Genomic DNA, 20204 nt, shown 5'->3' with positions numbered 1-20204 from the left:
GGACCTGGATTATTCAACACATCAATTGCTAGCTATTTTTTCTTTTTTTTTTTTTTTTTTTTTTTTTGTAGCTGATCTGCTGCGGTATATTCATGTGTGATCGTCTTAAAAACAATTATTTGTAAGGCAGACTATCAATTGATAACGATTCTTTGTAGCTGATTTGCTACAATACAGACTAGACCCTATCCCTAAGCCTAGGAAAGTACCAATATTCTAGTTATCCTAGCAAGCTGTTTCGACTTTAACAAAAGGTAATCAATTTCTTGAGCAATTCCTTATGGTCAGTGCTTACCTAACACTGGCTGGCGATGGTAGATCAAACAAGAAGTAAACATTTTTAACATCGCAGAAAAATTAAAAAAAAAAACACACACAATAGGACAAAGGTAATACGTTTTGTATTAGGGCTTTCTTTAATTAATATCGTGGATCGGTAACTAAAGGCATTTATTGTATAGTGGACAAAGTGTACAAGTTCTTCAGTTGCAACTCATTTTTTTATTATTAATTTTCTTTTTTCTATGTGGGTAGTTGATAGTAAGTTTTCAGTTGTTACTGTATTTTTAGGCTCCTCGGCCTAACGTTCACAGGAAACATGAGTCGGAACAATTACATTGAGAGTATTGCCAAGACCGCTGCGAAGAAAGTAGGTTCTCTCTACCGTGCTAGAAAGCTACTAACACCCGAAAGTATCCTGTACCTCTATAAGGCCACCATTCGCCCATGTATGGAGTATTGCTGTCACATTTGGGCTGGTGCATCTGCCACTAGTCTCTCGTTCCTAGACAAGGTTCAAAAGAGAGTCGCCAATCTGATAGGTTCTGAACTTTCATCTAAGCTTCAACCTCTGTCCCATCGACGAAATGTTGCATCCCTCTGCCTGTTCTACAAGTACTTTAACGGTGAATGCTCTGACGAACTGCAAGCACTTGTACCCCCAAGCAGCTAAATCCCACCCCTTCACAGTAGAGATCCCTAGATGTAAGAGAGCCTTCTACTTCATTAGCTTCTTCCCCAGAATTGCTAGACTTTGGAATTCCTTTCCGGGTCCCTGCTTCCCGAACTGTACTGACATGCAGAAGTTCAGCAAACGTAAAGAAAACGATTAAAAGTAAACGATTAGTAATAATAAATAAATAGCAACACAGCACATTTTTTACGGTAACACTGGTGCCAATTTTTGACCAGGTCGCATCATCGATGCGAGAATAAACCTTGTTATCACAATGGAAAATCACGACGTAAATGGGTCTTTAAAGAAAAAAAAACCCAGACGACGTAATTGATAAGAAAAAAAAACAAACAAAACAAATAGCGAGAAAAGTTTTGGATCGGTTGATATGCCGCTTTGAAGAAAAAGAAAGAAAGAAAGAAAGAAAAACACAAGCAGAGCTTATTACGTGATGATAGAGGAAAGACAGACAGAACTCTAATACAAATCGTGTTTTTTGTTGTTGTTTTTTTGTGGGAGACGCCATGTGCGGTTTTGAAAAAAAAAAAAAAGTAAACGCTATCGTTTAAAATGAAAAAAGAGAAAGTAAGAAAGAAAAATCCACATGCTTACATCGAGAGTTGCGAATGTTTTTTTTTTTGTTTGTTTGTGTTATTGTTGTTGATTTCACGTGTTTAAGACTTATTGACTTTAAATGTGTTATTGTTGAACACTTGAAGGCGGTAACGCGTGGCACGGACATTTTTTTCTTTGGTTTTTAAGTATTGTTTTTTTTTAACAGATTTTTCGTAATTTTGTTTTTTGTTTTTTGAAAAGAGAGAAAGACGTGGGAAAGATTGTCCCCCCCCCTCTTTTCATTTTTCGGGTTATTTTTTGTGTTTTTTTTTATTTACTTTTGTGTGTTTTGCCGCGTGCTCCCACTGGTGGGAGGTGAGTTAGGTGCATCAGAATTTTTGTAGGAATTTTTGACACCCCTAACACGAAACTGCGAATAAAATATAAAAATCTCATAATTTCTCTGTTAAAAGTGGGTTGTTTATTTTCTTTATGGATTATACTTCCAAAATAAACTATTAAAGTTGTTTTAAAAGTAATAGAAATATTTTTTTTAAACAGTAATGAATTTTCCGAACTCAATATTTTTCAATTTTTAAACTTTAAAAATCTATCAAAATTTTTCTATTGATTCTATTTTTACGATATTTTCAGGGTCAATGTGAAATTTTATGCTCTTTCCAATAAACCGAATATAATATTTTAGACAAACGTTTTTTTTTTTAATTCACGCCCCCCCCCCATTTTCAAGTGTCTATTAAAAAGTAAATGATTAATTTACTCACCGAAAAGTAAATAATTTACTCACAAATTGAAGAGAAAAGGTCAATAAATAATATATTCAAATTTAAAACAAAAAAAAACGTAGTGTTTTTTAGAATTTTACCTGTAAAGTTTGAAGTTTAAAACTTTTTTTTTAACCACGTTATTTGTTTTTGTCTTTTTTTTTTTAAATGGAACCTTGGTCCTTGCTCCTTTAATTGAAAAAAAATTAGGACTTGAATTACATTTTTCGATGAGTTATAAGCTTGGAAAGACGGGGGGTCGAATTCACGCCTCCCATTTTGAAATGTCTATTAAAAAGTAAATAATTAATTTATGTAGCAAAGTCTTATATATTACAAATTGAAGAGAAAAGGTCAATAAATAATATATTCAAATTTAAAACAAAAAAGTACTGTTTTTTTTTAGAAATTTACCTGTAAAGTCCGAAGTTTTAAAACAAAAAAAACACGTTGTTTTTTTTTTGTTTGTTTGTTTGTTTTTTTTTTTCTTTTTTTAATGAAATCTTGATCCTTGCTCCTTTAATTGAAAAAAAAATTAGGGCTTGAATTACATTTTTCGAGGAGTTATAAGCTTGGAAAGATGGGGTGGAATTATTCACTATTTTCACGAAATTTCTGACACACCTAGAGGTGCGTTTTGTTGAAATGTAATCATTGTTACTAGTAGTATTTTTAAAGCAAAAGATGAAAGAAAAAGAAAACAATTGAATGTTTAGTTCAAAATATTTTTTTGAAAAATTGTAGCTGCGTGAATGTCGAAATTTCGGATTGCCTCAGTCTAAAAGGATTTCTCCTTGGTTTAACCTTCAGATGGAGGTCCAGCTGAACACGTGCGAATTAATTTTGTGTAAGAAATGTTGAGTGTGACAGATTGCATTGGATTTAATTGTTTTCCAAATATTATTTTTGTTGAAAAATCCCGGAATAATTACCATTGTAAATGTTAAACTGTTGTGGAATTTTAGAGTGGGGTTCACTAAATCCATTACACGGGAAGAAAAGAATTGTGGTTGCAGATTAATTTGTGTGTGTGTGTGTGTGTGTTTCTGTGTGTGTGTGTGTTTGTGTGTGTGTGTGTGTGTGTGTGTGTGTGTGTGTGTGTGTGTGAGAGAGAGAGAGAGAGAGAGAGAGAGAGAGAGAGAGAGAGAATTGGGAGTGTGTACGAAACTTGTTATTGCGTGAAATGGGCAGAAAAATTTTTTTTTCTCGGAGATGATCGATTATTTAAGCACGTGGTATGTTGTTGAATGGGTGTGGCTGCGAGGATTTGTTTTCGGTTATGTTAAAGAGAGAAGGAATCTCTTATGGTTGAATGGTTAAAAAGTGGCTTTTAAAATGGTGTTTTTGGAAAGAAAAAAAAAAGTTGCGTACAGCTAAAAGGACGTATCGAGATCATTTGTGGGTTTTACAGGCGGGGATAAGAGAGGCCCCAAGAGAAAAAAAAAAGGGTTGACTTGCCGTAAGGCGGTCGTTTTGAAAAAAAAAAAAAATTTTAAATGGTGTATTGATAATTTTTGTCTGTGAACCATGTATTTTATTTCTGACCAGGTGGCATTGTGATTGATTTTTTTTTTTTTTTTTGTATATAAAAAAAAAAAAAATTGTGTATTTTTTTACACACATTTGTATTGAGATTATCTGTAATATACTAGCGGGGGGCGGATCCTGTTTGTTTGGGGGTAAACATTAAATTGTGTTAGTAAATAATTATGGAAGTATAATTTAAAAATTTTTAGGCGATTACCGGGAAGAGAAAAAAAAAAAGACTATGAGATGTGGAGGTTACAAAGGTCAGTGAATTAGGTAGAATTCGATAAGTTGGGCCCCTTAGGCGAATTTCAGACCGAAGCCATGACAAGTCGTGATTTGTATATATGTATATGAATTATATGTTAAATATGTTGTAAATATTATTGAGTACGACCGGAGTGGTATTGCCCGGTTGAGTTGCCCCACATGGGGGGGGGGAGATAGATTGAGATACTTTATTCGGGAATTTAAGATGTGTAAAAGGGGAATTTCCCAGATTTGGTTGGCTGGAGCGGTTGGCAATGAAATGGATATACTACACGAGAGAAAATCCGCTAGATAGAAATCTCCGTCTCTGAGCCGCTAGTTAAGTTAGGGTGTGGTCGATCTTGGTTCCATGAATTGTTCAGCGGTTGAAACGTCACGCACCTGGGAGATTCGAATGATTCTGAATTATAGAGGGTATCTCAGAACTAGAAACTGACCTCAGTGAAGCAATAGGGAGGGGTTTTCTGTAAGTCCCCTGTATAATTGGTGTGTCAGTGAAAAGTACGACAGACGAGGTGGGGCTTGAGTAATGAAGTTTGTGTGTAATCCGGGAAGAAGGGCTTGTCAGTGAAGGACATAGGAGTATTTTTGTTTTGGTTATGAATCGTTACGGACGGTGAAATACGAAGTACAGGAGGATTCCTGGGTTTATGTTGTTTTGTTTTGTTTTTTTGTTTTTTGTTGGGACGTTTCTCTGGTACCTAGTACGGATCAGCTTAAGCAAGTGATGCTTATGTGCGAACATCCTTGTTCCCGCGTGCTACGGATTAATAAAGCCGGGTTGCAATTCCCAGACTTGGAGATGTGTGTTTCCTCCACGTAGCTTAGGCGGAAGACGGTAGAGACGTATAATACCGTGGTGATTGGTGAGTTGATGAGAGGATCGAGACCGTTGACACGTAATGAACTGGCCGTGGGCCGTGAGAATTTGAGGATTATGGCAACAGCCTTCTTTGCTATACGGATGGATATAGGTGTTCCCCTTAGAAGGAAATGGGGATAGTTGAAAATGTATGTTAAGGCCATATATTTTGATAAGATGATGGAGGAGGAGATGTAGTATTGGGAATCCCAGTTTAATTGCTATATAGGTAGTTTTAGCATATTTTGATTTCCCATCAGCGATTTAGCAGGGTCAGAAAGGTTAGGTTTGACAGGCATCAAATCAAGTCACACTGAACGCCCTAGATAGAATGTACTGGAAATTAAAGGGGTGACGCGGAATTGTGGTTGTAGGCCTTCCGGTTGACGACCACAGAGGTAGAGTTGGTTTTGGGCAGCAGAGGAAGCAGAGGGGAGATTTCGGATCTCTCCTGACAACCAGGATCCGAGATGTTAGGTTTGCCTTGAATAAAAATGATTGAAGCTTCAAATTCCATATTGTTGTTCCTTGATGAATCTGTCTGCAGCACCCCACTCCCCAGCAAGATGGAAGTCCAACGACTAAGAAGATGCCATCCGCTGGACAAGGCAATCAGGTATGTTCGCATTATATTGTTGCACATACATGTCTCTGAAACTTCCAAGGCAAAAGAAACTGTAGAAGAATAAGAACACACACACACACACACACAATCACACACACACACACACACACACACACACACACACATATAACAGTGAACTGTACGTAAGAGCACACACACATGTATATGTAAGAACAGTGATGAACACACAAACCCGTAAAAGTACCCGTAACAGCAAACGTAAAGAAAACGATTAGTAATAAATAATAATAATAATAATAATAATAATAATAAACACAAACACTCGTTACGGTTACATACGAATCTCAACCCAAGTATGCGTTCCTTGACAGTAAATACATGATGCGTACATGGCGCACAGACAAAGGGGACATAACTTGTGTATATTAGTTTATTTTGTTCTCCGGTGGTTGGTACTGGCTTGATGCTCTGTAATTAATTTACAATGTATTATGCTCTTAAATTCACGATAACGTCTTATTAAACTTGGTATCTCTTATTCCACTTCGATGTCGCATGGTGTTCATCGTCGCTATTCCCAAGTTCTCTTTGCTAGTTTTTTTACATCTTGGATGTAGCATCCTATTAGTTTTCAGAGCTATAGTGAGGATCTATCACCATGCGAATCTCTCTGGAACTAAAACACAATTACCTTTTCAATTCAATCGTTAACATCTAAAACCAAACTCCTATCCTTACATCATCAACGCTCTGATCCCCATCTGGCATCAATTGGGATGGATGGATGGCTCTCGTCTGGGAGAGGCCCCGTGTTTTGACAAGCTTCTCGGTTTGACCTTTACTCCTGATCTGAAATGGAACACATACATCAGGTCTGTTGCCAAGGTCGCTGGAAAGATGGTGGGATCCTTCTACCGCTCCAGAAGATATCTCACTACTGATGCAATTCTCTATCTATATAAAAGCCAAGTACGTCCAAGGATGGAATACTGCTGCCATATCTGGGCAGGAGCTGCTAAAAACAACCTATCCTGCCTTGACAGAGTACAAAATCGACTTCGTGGCTTAGTGAAGGATGCCCTTTTCTCTACCCTGCAACCTCTCTCCCACAGAAGAGACGTTGCGAGCCTATCCTTGTTTTATCGTTATTTCCATGGCAGGTGCTCATCTGAACTCCAATCTCTGGTCCCCCGTCGCCATCTTTCACGAAAAACACCCGTCTAGCTGAATCCACTGTGAAAATTTCCCCCACTCTTTATCTGTGCTTAAATCAAAACGTGGATTCCATGAACAAAGCTTCTTTCTTAGCACAGCACGCCTGTGGAACTCTGTTCCGTCTGCCTGCTTCCCACCTGATAACAACTTGGATGTTTTCAAGTCCAACGTTAACAAATTCCTAATGAACCGCCCCCTTAAGTAAACACTTTCAAATCTCCACACTAACGTACTGTACTTGCAATAACCCTTATCCCTGAGTGGCTTCCGGGCCTTGATAAGTGGTGACCACCGTGTAAAAAAAAAAACATAATATAATCAAAATATTTCTTTATTCTGAAACTTGATTCCGTCAACTTTCCACTTCGTAATCAAGTTCAACCTTTGTTATTATTCTAACCTATTTTTGTTATCGTAAATTATTAATTCAAGTAGATTGCAATTTGTTTATTGTTTATTTTCTATTTTCCCAAAATATTCAACTTGCCTTTACTTAACCTTTTATTATTTGTTTTAAATATAATTTTTTTTTTTTTTTTTTTTTTTTTTTTACAAAGGCATCACCACATTATCAAGGCCCAGAGGCCACTCAAGGATAAGGGTTAAAGAGTGTACAGTAGAAGTTGGTCAATATAGTAATCATTAGCAATGAAAATTTGGTAAATTTAATAACTTATATGGAACGGCTCATCAAGAACTTATTTACTTTAGACTTGAACAAAACCATATTGTAGTCAGCCGGAAAGCAGGAAAACGGAAGACAATTCCACAGGCGTGCAGTTCTAAGAAAGAAGCTTTGTTCATGGAATCTACGTTTAGGTTTAGGCACAGATAAAGAGTGGGGGAAATTATTGATAGTGTTTACAGCTAGACGAGTGTTTCTTGTGAAAGTTTGGCGAGGGGGGACCATAGATTGAAGCTCAGTTGAACACTTTCCATGAAAATAACGATACATCAGAGACAAACTCGCAACATCTCTTCTGTGAGATAGAGGTTGCAAGGAGGAGAAAAGGACATCTCCTACGAGGCTACGAAGTCTATTTTGAACTCTATCAAGGCAGGACAAGTTCTTTCTAGCAGCTCCTGCCCAGATGTGGCAACAGTATTCCATCCTTGGACGTACCTGGCTCTTATATAGATAGAGAATAGCATCAGCAGTGAGATATCTACTGGATCGATAGAAAGATCCCACCATTTTTCCAGCGGCCTTGGCAACAGATTTGATATACGTGTTCCATTTAAGATCAGGAGTAATGGTCAAGCCCAGAAGCTTGTCAAAACTTGAGGCCTCCTGAAGACGAGAGCCATTCATTTCAATTGATGACAAATGTGGATTAGAATGTTGATGATGTAAAGAGAGAAGCTTGGTTTTAGATGCATTAAAAGTAACCAGCCACTCCTTTCCCCATTGTACTACGTGCTCAAGATCAGAGGAGAGAGAATTGGAGAGAACTTGCTCGTTTACTGTCTTAGATGTGGTACCATAAATGGTAGTGTCGTCAGCATAAATGTCTACAAATGATGTAAGGATATGATTTGGAAGATCATTAATGTAGATCAGGAAAAGAGTTGGGCCCAGGATGGATCCCTGAGGGACACCGGCATTAATATTGTGAGCTTCTGATTTTTGCCCCTCAACTACTACTCTTATGAATCTATCAGAAAGAAATGATTTAATAATTGAGAAGACTTTTCCAGCTATACCATAGCTAGCGATCTTATGAAGTAAACCTTTATGCCATACCCTATCAAAGGCTTTAGATATGTCAAGAGCAATTGCCCTAGAAAGATTGCCACCGTCGAGAGATTTGCTAATCCTATGCGATATAACTGTAAGGACATCTGCTGTAGATCTAGCAGAACGGAAACCATATTGAGTGTCACTAAGAAGGTTATTTTTGTTGAGATGTTTGATTACTTCTGTATTTAACACAGATTCTAGCAACTTACTCATGACGCACAGGAGACTTATTGGCCTGTACTGAGAGGGGGATGAGCGATCACCTGAATTCTTAAATACAGGGCATACTGATGAGATTTTCCAGGGAGATGGGAAACTATTCTCCTTAAGACAACGTTTAAACAGTTTTGTAAGTATGGGCGCTAGTTCAGGTTGAAGTTTTTTGAGTACTATGATTGGAATACCATCAGGGCCAGTTGCTTTACTGGAATCAAGGTTTTTGATTAGTTTGGCAACATCACGTACAGATATACGTATATCACATAGCGTGTTTTCTGATACAAGAGGAAATATTGGGGGTTGGCGGTCTTGGTCGCAAAGGGTAGAATTAGCTGCAAAGTTCTTGACAAAGAGTTTGGCTTTGTCTGATGCTGACGAGATTACCTCAGATCCATTGATAATAGTTGGGATGGAGCACACGCTTCTGTTCAGGATTCTGTTTGCTATTTGCCAAAACTGGTGGGAACCAAGCCGCTGCTCAGCTACTTTGGACTTAACAGATTGAGCATACAACTTTTTTGCGTTCCTTATTACTTTCTTACAATGGTTGCTGGCAGTCCTGAAAACGGCTTTAGTTTCCATACATCTATTACGTTTGAAGCAGTGGAAAAAGTGATTTCTGTGCGCAATAGCAGCAGCACATTCTGGAGAGAACCATGGCTGGCTGTTAGGTTTTTGCTGAAACTTTTTAGAGGGTATGAAATGGTCAATACCTACAATTAACCATTCAGTTAGGTCTAATACTATAGAGGACACATCCTTTTTAAACATGGAATGCAGAGGTAGATCAGATATAAATGTACGGAAGCTATCCCAGTCAGCCTTAGTGTATCGATATACTGTACGATGAAGAGGTACGTCTGGGGACTTATTACATTTCATTTTTATCTTAATTGATACAACAGAGTGGTCGGAAGATCCAAGAGGCGACAGAACAGAAACTGAACATAGTTCAGGGCAAGTTGTGAGAAAAAGGTCTAGTAGGCTCGCATACTGGCCGTCATTATCGGGCACACGGGTAGGTTCCTGAACAATCTGAGTGAGGTCATAGGCAATGGAGAAATCATGACAGAACCTCCCCTCATCATCGGTCTTGTTTGAGTGGGTCAACCATTCGACGTTGTGAACATTGAAGTCTCCACATACGTGAATGTTAGCTGCAGGATAAGTAGAAAGGACTTGGTCAATTTTCTCAGATATGCTTTGAAAGATAGTAACTCCGCTGTTGTGGGGGCGATAGAGAGTAAATATAAATGCAGTAGTGTGAGCTAAAGCAACCCGGAAGCACATATAAGGTAAGTTAGGATCTTCCCTGGAGATGTCCCTCCCACATGGAAAGCTATCTTTAATATAGGCACATATTCCATGCCCATGGCGATCTTGGGGGTCAGATTTAGAAGTTAAGTTAGAGTATCCTGTAATTGCAAACTCATCAAGGGAAATAGCCTGTCCAATGCCAGTTTCACTTAAAAATAAAAGGTCTGGTTTAGTCTCCTGTAATTGGGTTTCAACCTCTGGAAGGTTAGAACGTAGACCCCTGATGTTGGAGAAGGAGACATGGTAGTAGGGGTCTACGTTGGAAGTTGGAGAACCGGGTTTAATCGTGTATTTTTTCTTGAAACTTGTCATGATGAAATTTTGGAATTTATTTCTTTTTCGGCTTAGCTCTGCGAACTGCATAGTTAAACTTGCTAACGTACTCGATAGCTAATCGTAGGGTCCCAATTCGTTATAATATAAACCACTTTTTATTATTTTATTATATCTCCCCTCTTTAGTATTTTGTTATCCTTGATAAGGTTTTGTAAAAAATGTGGGTCAATTTTAGATTATTTTTATTGACAATTTTGTGCAAGGGGTTGGTTACGGAGAAGTGGTTTTTAATTAATTTTAATTAATTTTTTGCTAAGTTTAGTTTTTAGTATCTGATCATAGGGCGGTGTACACCAGATTATATTTGTTTTTCTTTTATTTTAATTTTATTATAACTCTTGATTAAATTTAATTTCAGTCAGGAAACGTCATTTTTCTTCTTTTTTTTTTACTTCCTTTTTTTTAATGACGCATCTCGTCTACGTCTCTTTTTTAGGATTCAACTTGCCCGACTAAGTATCTCGGATTTGTGGGTCATACCGCTTGTATTTCGAGATCTCCAAATTATATTTCTGGTGGTAAGTTTTATTCCAATTGGATTGAATTTTTTATTCATTTTGTTGATTTCAGGAACGTATCTGATGAGCTATGTTTTATTTATAAAACTCACTGTACTAACCAGGAAGCGCTCAGGATCTAGTATGTTAAAATTTGTTTGGAAAATGTTCCTACTTTTCTTAATTTTTGAGATAAGGGTTGAGTATTCGTATTAATTGGATTCTTCGGACTACTGTTCTCATCTTGAGGGTTATTTCCAAAACGTTTCGGTCAATGTGATCTCCATTCCTTTTCAGGTGTCTCTTGCAGAACTCGGGAATCTTTCTGTCGAACTCGGAAATCTTTCTTTTGAACTCGAGAATTTTCTTTTGAAATCAGGAATCTGCATGAAAATTCGAACGGGTTCCTTTATTAAGTCCACTGAGGTAGCATGCTCTCATTCCGTCAGCCACGACTGGCTAGAAATCCTAAATAATTCGCAATTGTATTTTTAGTGTCGCCCACTATTGATGATTGAACCTCCAGAAGAGTGTAACTTACAACTGAATTTTACCAAGCACTTCATCTACCACACAAAGGGCTCTTATGCAAAGATAAGAACAGTAGTAAAATAAAAATCCAATTAATATGAAATATTTCTACGTTCTGTAACCACAACGTTTTTCTTAGTTATATATGTAAGCCCGAAAAGAATCTGGTTTCGATTTTTATATGATCGAAGAAAGGTGTAAGTATAAAAAGGGAATGAATAGGTTAATGATCTATCGATATCCAAATTATAAATGAACCTTTGCTTTTGTTTATAAAGAAAAAAAACATGAGAAAACGCTACTGTTAGTAAATCTTGAATGAAAGAAAGCAAGTAATGGGCGATAATTCGCACTTCGAAATATTCTCTGTGGATGATTTTGCGGTTAATGCTACTAGTTAAGAATTTCTACATGTTACAAAGGTGTTACATTTGACTAAGTCGTTTAATTGCATTAAATGTATAAAATTTAGAGTCAAAAGTTTTTTCGTGTTAGAAGAATATTTTATTTAAAAAGAATGTTTATAATATTATTCCTTTCGTAAAAGTGCATACTCAGATTCTTGAAATGTGAAAGATATACAAAACTTTATTGAAGACTTTAGAATGTTTCCCGTACGTTTTTTTTTCTATTTAAAAGTTGCGAAAACATAATTATGTTTTTAAACTAATACTTTTATTTATATATATGCTTATTTAAATAAATTTCACATAAGGCAACAACATACATTACTTATGGTCATTGAACTTGATCCAATGAAGCATTCGTCATCGAGGAAATGATAGCATATTTACCCATTTAAAACGTGTTTTTCTTACGATTCCATACCTAATAGTAATGTGATTTTAACCAGCCAAACTATTCATACCTGTCACTGTCTGCCTCTAACTCGTCTCACGGTTTAAATATTCGTTGATTTTACAATATTTTTTTATTTTAGGTATATATATATATATATATAAAATATATTTTAGTCATCGACATACAGACCTGTTTCGTTGTTTCACAACTCATCAGTGCCGCTAGACTAAAACCTCTCCCAAGACGAGGATCGAACCTAGAACCGTCGTGATGACAGTCGGCAGTCCTACCCCCTGACTACGGAATCGGTGGCCGAAATTAAACTGTCCGAATGTGTATTTAAATAAACATCCGTCAGCTATATTATATATATATATATGTTTCTATGTCTATCCTTGTAGCCATGTCACTAGTAAGGGTGCTGGAGGTAAACGTTTTGTCTGGGCTGACGTTATCCGCCTGATAGCCAGGGACCCGAACCTTGGATTAACCACTAAGGAGGCTGTCCTATCAGCAGGTGCAAAGTACTGGGGCTGCTGTATTGCCATTTGGTGAATGGAATCTGGACCATGCAGTAGCTTCTGGTGGGGCCTCTCGATGCCATACTAGTGGGTAATTGTTACGGCTTTACCTTATCATGTGGTACAAAAAAAAAAAAAAATTCTTCGTTTCTTTTTCTCTCTTAGTTTCCCCTCTCTGTCCTGCTCTAAGTAAATCTGTCGACCTAGTCCACAAATTCCAAAATTTCATCATGACAAGTTTCAAGAAAAAATACACGATTAAACCCGGTTCTCCAACTTCCAACGTAGACCCCTACTACCATGTCTCCTTCTCCAACATCAGGGGTCTACGTTCTAACCTTCCAGAGGTTGAAACCCAATTACAGGAGACTAAACCAGACCTTTTATTTTTAAGTGAAACTGGCATTGGACAGGCTATTTCCCTAGATGAGTTTGCAATTACAGGATACTCTAACTTAACTTCTAAATCTGACCCCCAAGATCGCCATGGGCATGGAATATGTGCCTATATTAAAGATAGCTTTCCATGTGGGAGGGACATCTCCAGGGAAGATCCTAACTTACCCTATATGTGCTTCCGGGTTGCTTTAGCTCACACTACTGCATTTATATTTACTCTCTATCGCCCCCACAAAAGCGGAGTTACTATCTTTCAAAGCATATCTGAGAAAATTGACCAAGTCCTTTCTACTTATCCTTCAGCTAACATTCACGTATGTGGAGACTTCAATGTTCACAACGTCGAATGGTTGACCCACTCAAACAAGACCGATGATGAGGGGAGGTTCTGTCATGATTTCTCCATTGCCTATGACCTCACTCAGATTGTTCAGGAACCTACCCGTGTGCCCGATAATGACGGCCAGTATGCGAGCCTACTAGACCTTTTTCTCACAACTTGCCCTGAACTATGTTCAGTTTCTGTTCTGTCGCCTCTTGGATCTTCCGACCACTCTGTTGTATCAATTAAGATAAAAATGAAATGTAATAAGTCCCCAGACGTACCACTTCATCGTACAGTATATCGATACACTAAGGCTGACTGGGATAGCTTCCGTACATTTATATCTGATCTACCTCTGCATTCCATGTTTAAAAAGGATGTGTCCTCTATAGTATTAGACCTAACTGAATGGTTAATTGTAGGTATTGACCATTTCATACCCTCTAAAAAGTTTCAGCAAAAACCTAACAGCCAGCCATGGTTCTCTCCAGAATGTGCTGCTGCCATTGCGCACAGAAATCACTTTTTCCACTGCTTCAAACGTAATAGATGTATGGAAACTAAAGCCGTTTTCAGGACTGCCAGCAACCATTGTAAGAAAGTTATAAGGAACGCAAGAGAGTTGTATGCTCAATCTGTTAAGTCCAAAGTAGCTGAGCAGCGGCTTGGTTCCCACCAGTTTTGGCAAATAGCAAACAGAATCCTGAACAGAAGCGTGTGCTCCATCCCAACTATTATCAATGGACCTGAGGTAATCTCGTCAGCATCAGACAAAGCCAAACTCTTTGTCAAGAACTTTGCAGCTAATTCTACCCTTTGCGACCAAGACCGCCAACCCCCAATATTTCCTCCTGTATCAGAAAACACGCTATGTGATATACGTATATCTGTACGTGATGTTGCCAAGCTAATCAAAAACCTTGATTCCAGTAAAGCAACTGGCCCTGATGGTATTCCAATTATAGTACTCAAAAAACTTCAACCTGAACTAGCGCCCATACTTACAAAACTGTTTAAACGTTGTCTTAAGGAGAATAGTTTCCCATCTCCCTGGAAAATCTCATCAGTATGCCCTGTATTTAAGAATTCAGGTGATCGCTCATCCCCCTCTCAGTACAGGCCAATAAGTCTCCTGTGCGTCATGAGTAAGTTGCTAGAATCTGTGTTAAATACAGAAGTAATCAAACATCTCAACAAAAATAACCTTCTTAGTGACACTCAATATGGTTTCCGTTCTGCTAGATCTACAGCAGATGTCCTTACAGTTATATCGCATAGGATTAGCAAATCTCTCGACGGTGGCAATCTTTCTAGGGCAATTGCTCTTGACATATCTAAAGCCTTTGATAGGGTATGGCATAAAGGTTTACTTCATAAGATCGCTAGCTATGGTATAGCTGGAAAAGTCTTCTCAATTATTAAATCATTTCTTTCTGATAGGTTCATAAGAGTAGTAGTTGAGGGGCAAAAATCAGAAGCTCACAGTATTAATGCCGGTGTCCCTCAGGGATCCATCCTGGGCCCAACTCTTTTCCTGATCTACATTAATGATCTTCCAAATCATATCCTTACATCATTTGTAGACATTTATGCTGACGACACTACCATTTATGGTACCACATCTAAGACAGTAAACGACCAAGTTCTCTCCAATTCTCTCTCCTCTGATCTTGAGCATGTAGTACAATGGGGAAAGGAGTGGCTGGTTACTTTTAATGCATCTAAAACCAAGCTTCTCTCTTTACATCATCAACATTTTAATCCACATTTGTCATCAATTGAAATGAATGGCTCTCGTCTTCAGGAGGCCTCAAGTTTTGACAAGCTTCTGGGCTTGACCATTACTCCTGATCTTAAATGGAACACGTATATCAAATCTGTTGCCAAGGCCGCTAGAAAAATGGTGGGATCTTTCTATCGATCCAGTAGATATCTCACTGCTGATGCTATTCTCTATCTATATAAGAGCCAGGTACGTCCAAGGATGGAATACTGTTGCCACATCTGGGCAGGAGTTGCTAGAAAGGACTTGTCCTGCCTTGATAGAGTTCAAAATAAACTTCGTAGCCTCGTAGGAGATGTCCTTTTCTCCTCCTTACAACCTCTATCTCACAGAAGAGATGTTGCGAGTTTGTCTCTGATGTATCGTTATTTTCATGGAAAGTGTTCAACTGAGCTTCAATCTATGGTCCCCCCTCGCCAAACTTTCACAAGAAACACTCGTCTAGCTGTAAACACTATCAATAATTTCCCCCACTCTTTATCTGTGCCTAAACCTAAACATAGATTCCATGAACAAAGCTTCTTTCTTAGAACTGCACGCCTGTGGAATTGTCTTCCGTTTTCCTGCTTTCCGGCTGACTACAATATGGTTGTGTTCAAGTCTAAGGTAAATAAGTTCTTGATGAGCCGTTCCATATAAGTTATTAAATTTACCAAATTTTCATTACTAATGATTACTATATTGACCAACTTCTACTGTACACTCTTTAACCCTTATCCTTGAGTGGCCTCTGGGCCTTGATAATGTGGTGATGCCTTTGTAAAAATATATATATATATATATATATATATATATATATATATATATATATATATATTACTTTTTACCATAGAATTATGGTTTAAGCGCAGTGTACTATACATTATCTTTTCTGTTATCGGTTATTGAAGTAGAACTTTTATGTTTATATAATATATTGTATTACTATATACTGTATTTTTAGAAAAGAACACGTTAGCTTAATACTTTAATATTTTCTATTTTCCCCGGTAAACGCGTGGACACTAGCTCTTCTAGTACATATTAAAAGTACAAGATACCTCGTTCTGTTCATTTAGTGGTTCAACAGTATAACTATCTGTTATGTTATTATCACTGAAAAAACATGAAAAGGCGAAGGTCTAAACCTAAACGGATCGTCGTGTCTTTTCGCTTACGAAAACCTAACAAAACAAGGTGTCTGAGTAAGGAATTTACAAACAGGCGTTAGCAATACAAATGGAAGAAGTTAAACTAAACGTGAATCAAAATAAAATTGTGGCGGACATGACGCGCTAGAACCTGGATCGAGTAGTGGAAATAGCCTTGGCTTACCTTATCACTGCTATAGAAGAGCCTTTTTCTGTCTGGTGTGCACAACGTAGATGTGAGAAAGAAAAACTGCCCGCTGGAACAGTATTGACTACGTGTAACCGATGTGATTTGCCAGATATTTTCAGAGTCCGTTTTAGCACTCGAGTGGCTAAGGTTATTGAGCGATACAGATCACTAATAAAAAAAAGGCTACAAATATTTCCGTAATAATTTTCCCTCCCTATTCCCCGTTTCTCCGATTGCGCTAACATGCAGATATATAAATGTGATGTGAACAAACATCTTGCGGCGTAACTCTTACGTCTCAGGAGCAATATGTCTTGTTTTGGGCCGAATAAATGTTCAATAAAATAAAATGTGTTAGCAGTCAACAAGGAAGACAAGTCGCAGAAATGAGAAATATGTTCGTTTTTTTTCCCCCGAGCGCTGTATGGGTATCAAATATATATTTAACATAACAAATATCACTAGGGTAAGGTATGAACCCCTTCACCCAGCACATTTATTGGTTCAACAATCCAACTATCTGTTATATTATTATTACTAAACATCGTGTACCGATGTGGGATACTTCCCTTGTGATGTGTGCATTTCGTAGAGGACGTGAAAAGAGAAGACCGCTAGTAAATCAGGCGCATCGACTTGTCTTTTCACTGGCGAAAACCTAACAAAAAATGGGGTCACAATTATGGATTTACGATGCGCTAAATTTTGGATCGAGTGGTCGAAATAGTCTTGGCTTACTTTATCGCCGCCATAGAAGAGCCTTTCTCTGCCTAGTGTTCACAGCCTGGTTGTGAAAAAGAACAGTTGCATGCTGAATCGAGAGTATTTATGCTTACTGACTACGTGTAACCGACGTGCTTTGCCATCAATAAAATACGAGCTTAATAGTGATTTTTTTTTAGATTCCGTTTTAGCACTCGAATGGCTAAAATCATTGCGAGATACAGATCACTTATGAAAACGTTATAATACTTCCGTTTCATGAGTATCAGATATATTTTAACATAACAATATATCACTTACGTAAGATATGGACCCTTTCACCCCCTCAGATTTATTGATTCAACAATACAACTATATGTTATATCATTACTACGAGACATTTTGTGCCGATGTGATTTGCTTCCTTTCTGATGTGTACATCTCGTAGAAAACGTGAAAGGGGAAATTGTGTATAAACCTAACAAAACATGGTGTCTGAATGATCGATCTACAAACGCGCGTGAGCAACACAAATAGAAGGAGTAAAACTAAAGTGGAAGCCTAAAATCCGCGACGGACATAATACTTTGGAAGCGAATCAAGTGGTGAATATCGCTTTAGCTTACCGCCATAAATAAAGCAACTCTGACTGGTGTGCACAACTTAGACTTGAGAAAGAACACGTGAACGCTGGAATGAGCGTATTAATGCGTAATGACCACATGTAACCGACGTGATTTACCATCAATAAAAGACAAGCTTAATATATGTACAACTAGCAGCTGCGCCGCGTCTGTACACATAACGCCGAGTCAAACACAAAATCGAATACATTCAATATCAAGTACACTCAACATTAAGTACACTCAATATCATCTTACCATCAACGCTTACCCTGTGAACTCGGGGTATGGGAAATTCCCATAGGCACAACACAATATCACTCAAAAAACAAAAAATACTCTAAGGGTAAGTATAATTAGTAAACGTTGGATGAAATGATGGTTAAAATTATTACGAACTTGCCAGGATTCGAACCTGGAATCTTCTGATCCGTAGTCAGACGCGTTATCCATTGCGCCACAAGTCCCGCACATATGCCGAAAGATGTTACCGCGACTGTATACAGACAGTGCTAAATTCTGTTGTGGTAACTTTTTTGACAATTGCGCGAAATGGTCCAAAAAACCTTATTTCGGGCTTTTTGTGTGACTCGGCGTTGTTCGTTACGAACCATATATAGATAAGGACAATCTAGAGACTCACACTTTTCATGGGAAAAAAATATTTTTCGATTCGGTGCATCCGTTCGAAAGTTTTATTTGTATATATACATACACACATATAAATAAAAAAAAAATAAATAAATAAATAAAAAAATAAATAAACATTAAGGATTTTGGTAATAGTATAGAATAGATAATTATAAAGCTGTAACTTCCTGGATGTAAATCGACTGAAACTTTGGTGTTTATCAAAATTTGCTCAATGACAAGCAGCTCGTAATTATAATATATTTTATACATAAATATTATTGGCAACATTTTACAGAAAATTTTGTTTTCGTTGTAACAAGAATCTGAACTCCAATCTCTGCCCCCCCCCTCGCCAATCTTTCACGAAAAACACCCATCTAGCTGAATCCACTGTGAAAAATTTCCCCCACTCTATATCTGTGCCTAAATCAAAACGCGGATTCCATGAACAAAGCTTCTTTCTTAGAACTGCACGCCTGTGGAACTCTGTTCCGTCTGCCTGCTTCCCACCGGACTACAACTTGGATGTCTTCAAGTCAAATGTTAACAAATTCCTAATAAACCGCCCCCTTAAGTAAACACTTCATAAAATCTCCACACTAACGTAATGTACTTGCAATAACCCTTATCCATGAGTGGCTTCCGGGCCTTGATAAGTGGTGATCACTGTGTAAAAAAAAAAAGGATGCTGCATTTTAAAAGGAGTTGAAATACAAAGATGTATGTATGTATGTATGTATGTATGTATGCATGTATGTATGTTTCCATGTCAGGTCATGTCATATGCTACTGGTACCATGTAATCCAATACTACCTGCCTCATGGTCGGGTCACTGGCGACTAAACTGGTTCCCCCACCAGACTTGTTTGGTGAGGAGGGCGGCTAGTCTCCCTGAAGGATTAAAAACAAGACCTTCCAAAAGGCGAATGAACTCTTTTTCTGGGTCAACGGCCAACTAGCACCGTGTATATTTGTGTGTGTGTGTGTGTATATGTGTATTGGGGTGGGGAGGGCTCCCGTAAGCCGTGGTGAAGGCAACCTTTCTAGGAGAAGCAAATCTCTGATTTAAAAAAACTATAAAGCGGAAGACCATTACCCGCATTAAGCTGGTCTGCAGTTCAATTTGTTGCTGGCTATCTTGCTCTTGCTTGTTGCTGGATCTCAACATTTTGAACCGAGAGAGAGTCTTAGCTGTCGTACAAAGCTAAGACTCTGTAACATCATCTTTGTATAGATACTCCCTTAGGTATTTGGGCTCATGGATTTTAAATGTCTGAGGGAGTGGCACTCGTCTGACAAGACGTTGCAATCATCATATGTGTCAGGTCATGTCATATTCTACTGGTACCATGTAACCCAGTACTACCTGCCTCATGGTTGGGTCACCGGCGACTAAACTGGTTCCCCCACCAGACTTGTTTGGTGAGGAGGGCGGCTAGTCTCCCTGGAGGATTAAAAACAAGACCTTCCAAAGGGCGAATGAACCCTTTTTCTGGGTCAACGGCTAACTAGCACCGTGTGTATTTGTGTGTGTGTGTATATGTGTATTGGGGTAAGGAGGGCTCCCGTAAGCCGTGGTGAAGGCAGCCTTTCTAGGAGAAGCAAATCTCTGATTTAAAAAACATAAAGCGGAAGACCAGTACCCGCATTAAGCTGATCTGCAGTTTAATTTGTTGCTGGCTATCTTGCTCTTGCTTGTT

At 38.1% G+C, this 20204-nt stretch overlaps 1 protein-coding gene and 1 non-coding gene across 4 annotated transcripts in view; one reads left to right on the top strand and one right to left on the bottom strand.

Annotated features, from left to right (window-relative positions):
• LOC145260470 (venom allergen 5-like) overlaps nucleotides 1–20204 on the top strand; it is an 89069-nt gene that overhangs the window by 24163 nt on the left and 44702 nt on the right. For 2 of the 3 annotated variants that reach the window (XM_080118560.1, XM_080118558.1), the window contains exons 4-5: nucleotides 5502–5570; nucleotides 10805–10886. In XM_080118560.1, the coding sequence (XP_079974686.1) occupies nucleotides 5502–5570; nucleotides 10805–10886 (151 nt within the window). The remainder of the gene's footprint in view (nucleotides 1–5501; nucleotides 5571–10804; nucleotides 10887–20204) is intronic. The other variant, XM_080118559.1, reaches the window with a different exon arrangement.
• Trnar-acg (transfer RNA arginine (anticodon ACG)) lies at nucleotides 18265–18337 on the bottom strand. The gene has a single exon. It is a non-coding gene; the product is annotated as a tRNA-Arg (tRNA).

The sequence above is a fragment of the Euprymna scolopes genome, chromosome 36 (genome assembly GCF_053919585.1).
Source record: "Euprymna scolopes isolate OS-2025 chromosome 36, ASM5391958v1, whole genome shotgun sequence".
NCBI lineage: Eukaryota > Metazoa > Mollusca > Cephalopoda > Sepiida > Sepiolidae > Euprymna > Euprymna scolopes.
Note: the sequence above shows the minus strand (reverse complement) of the source record. Positions and strands in the feature narration are given on the sequence as shown.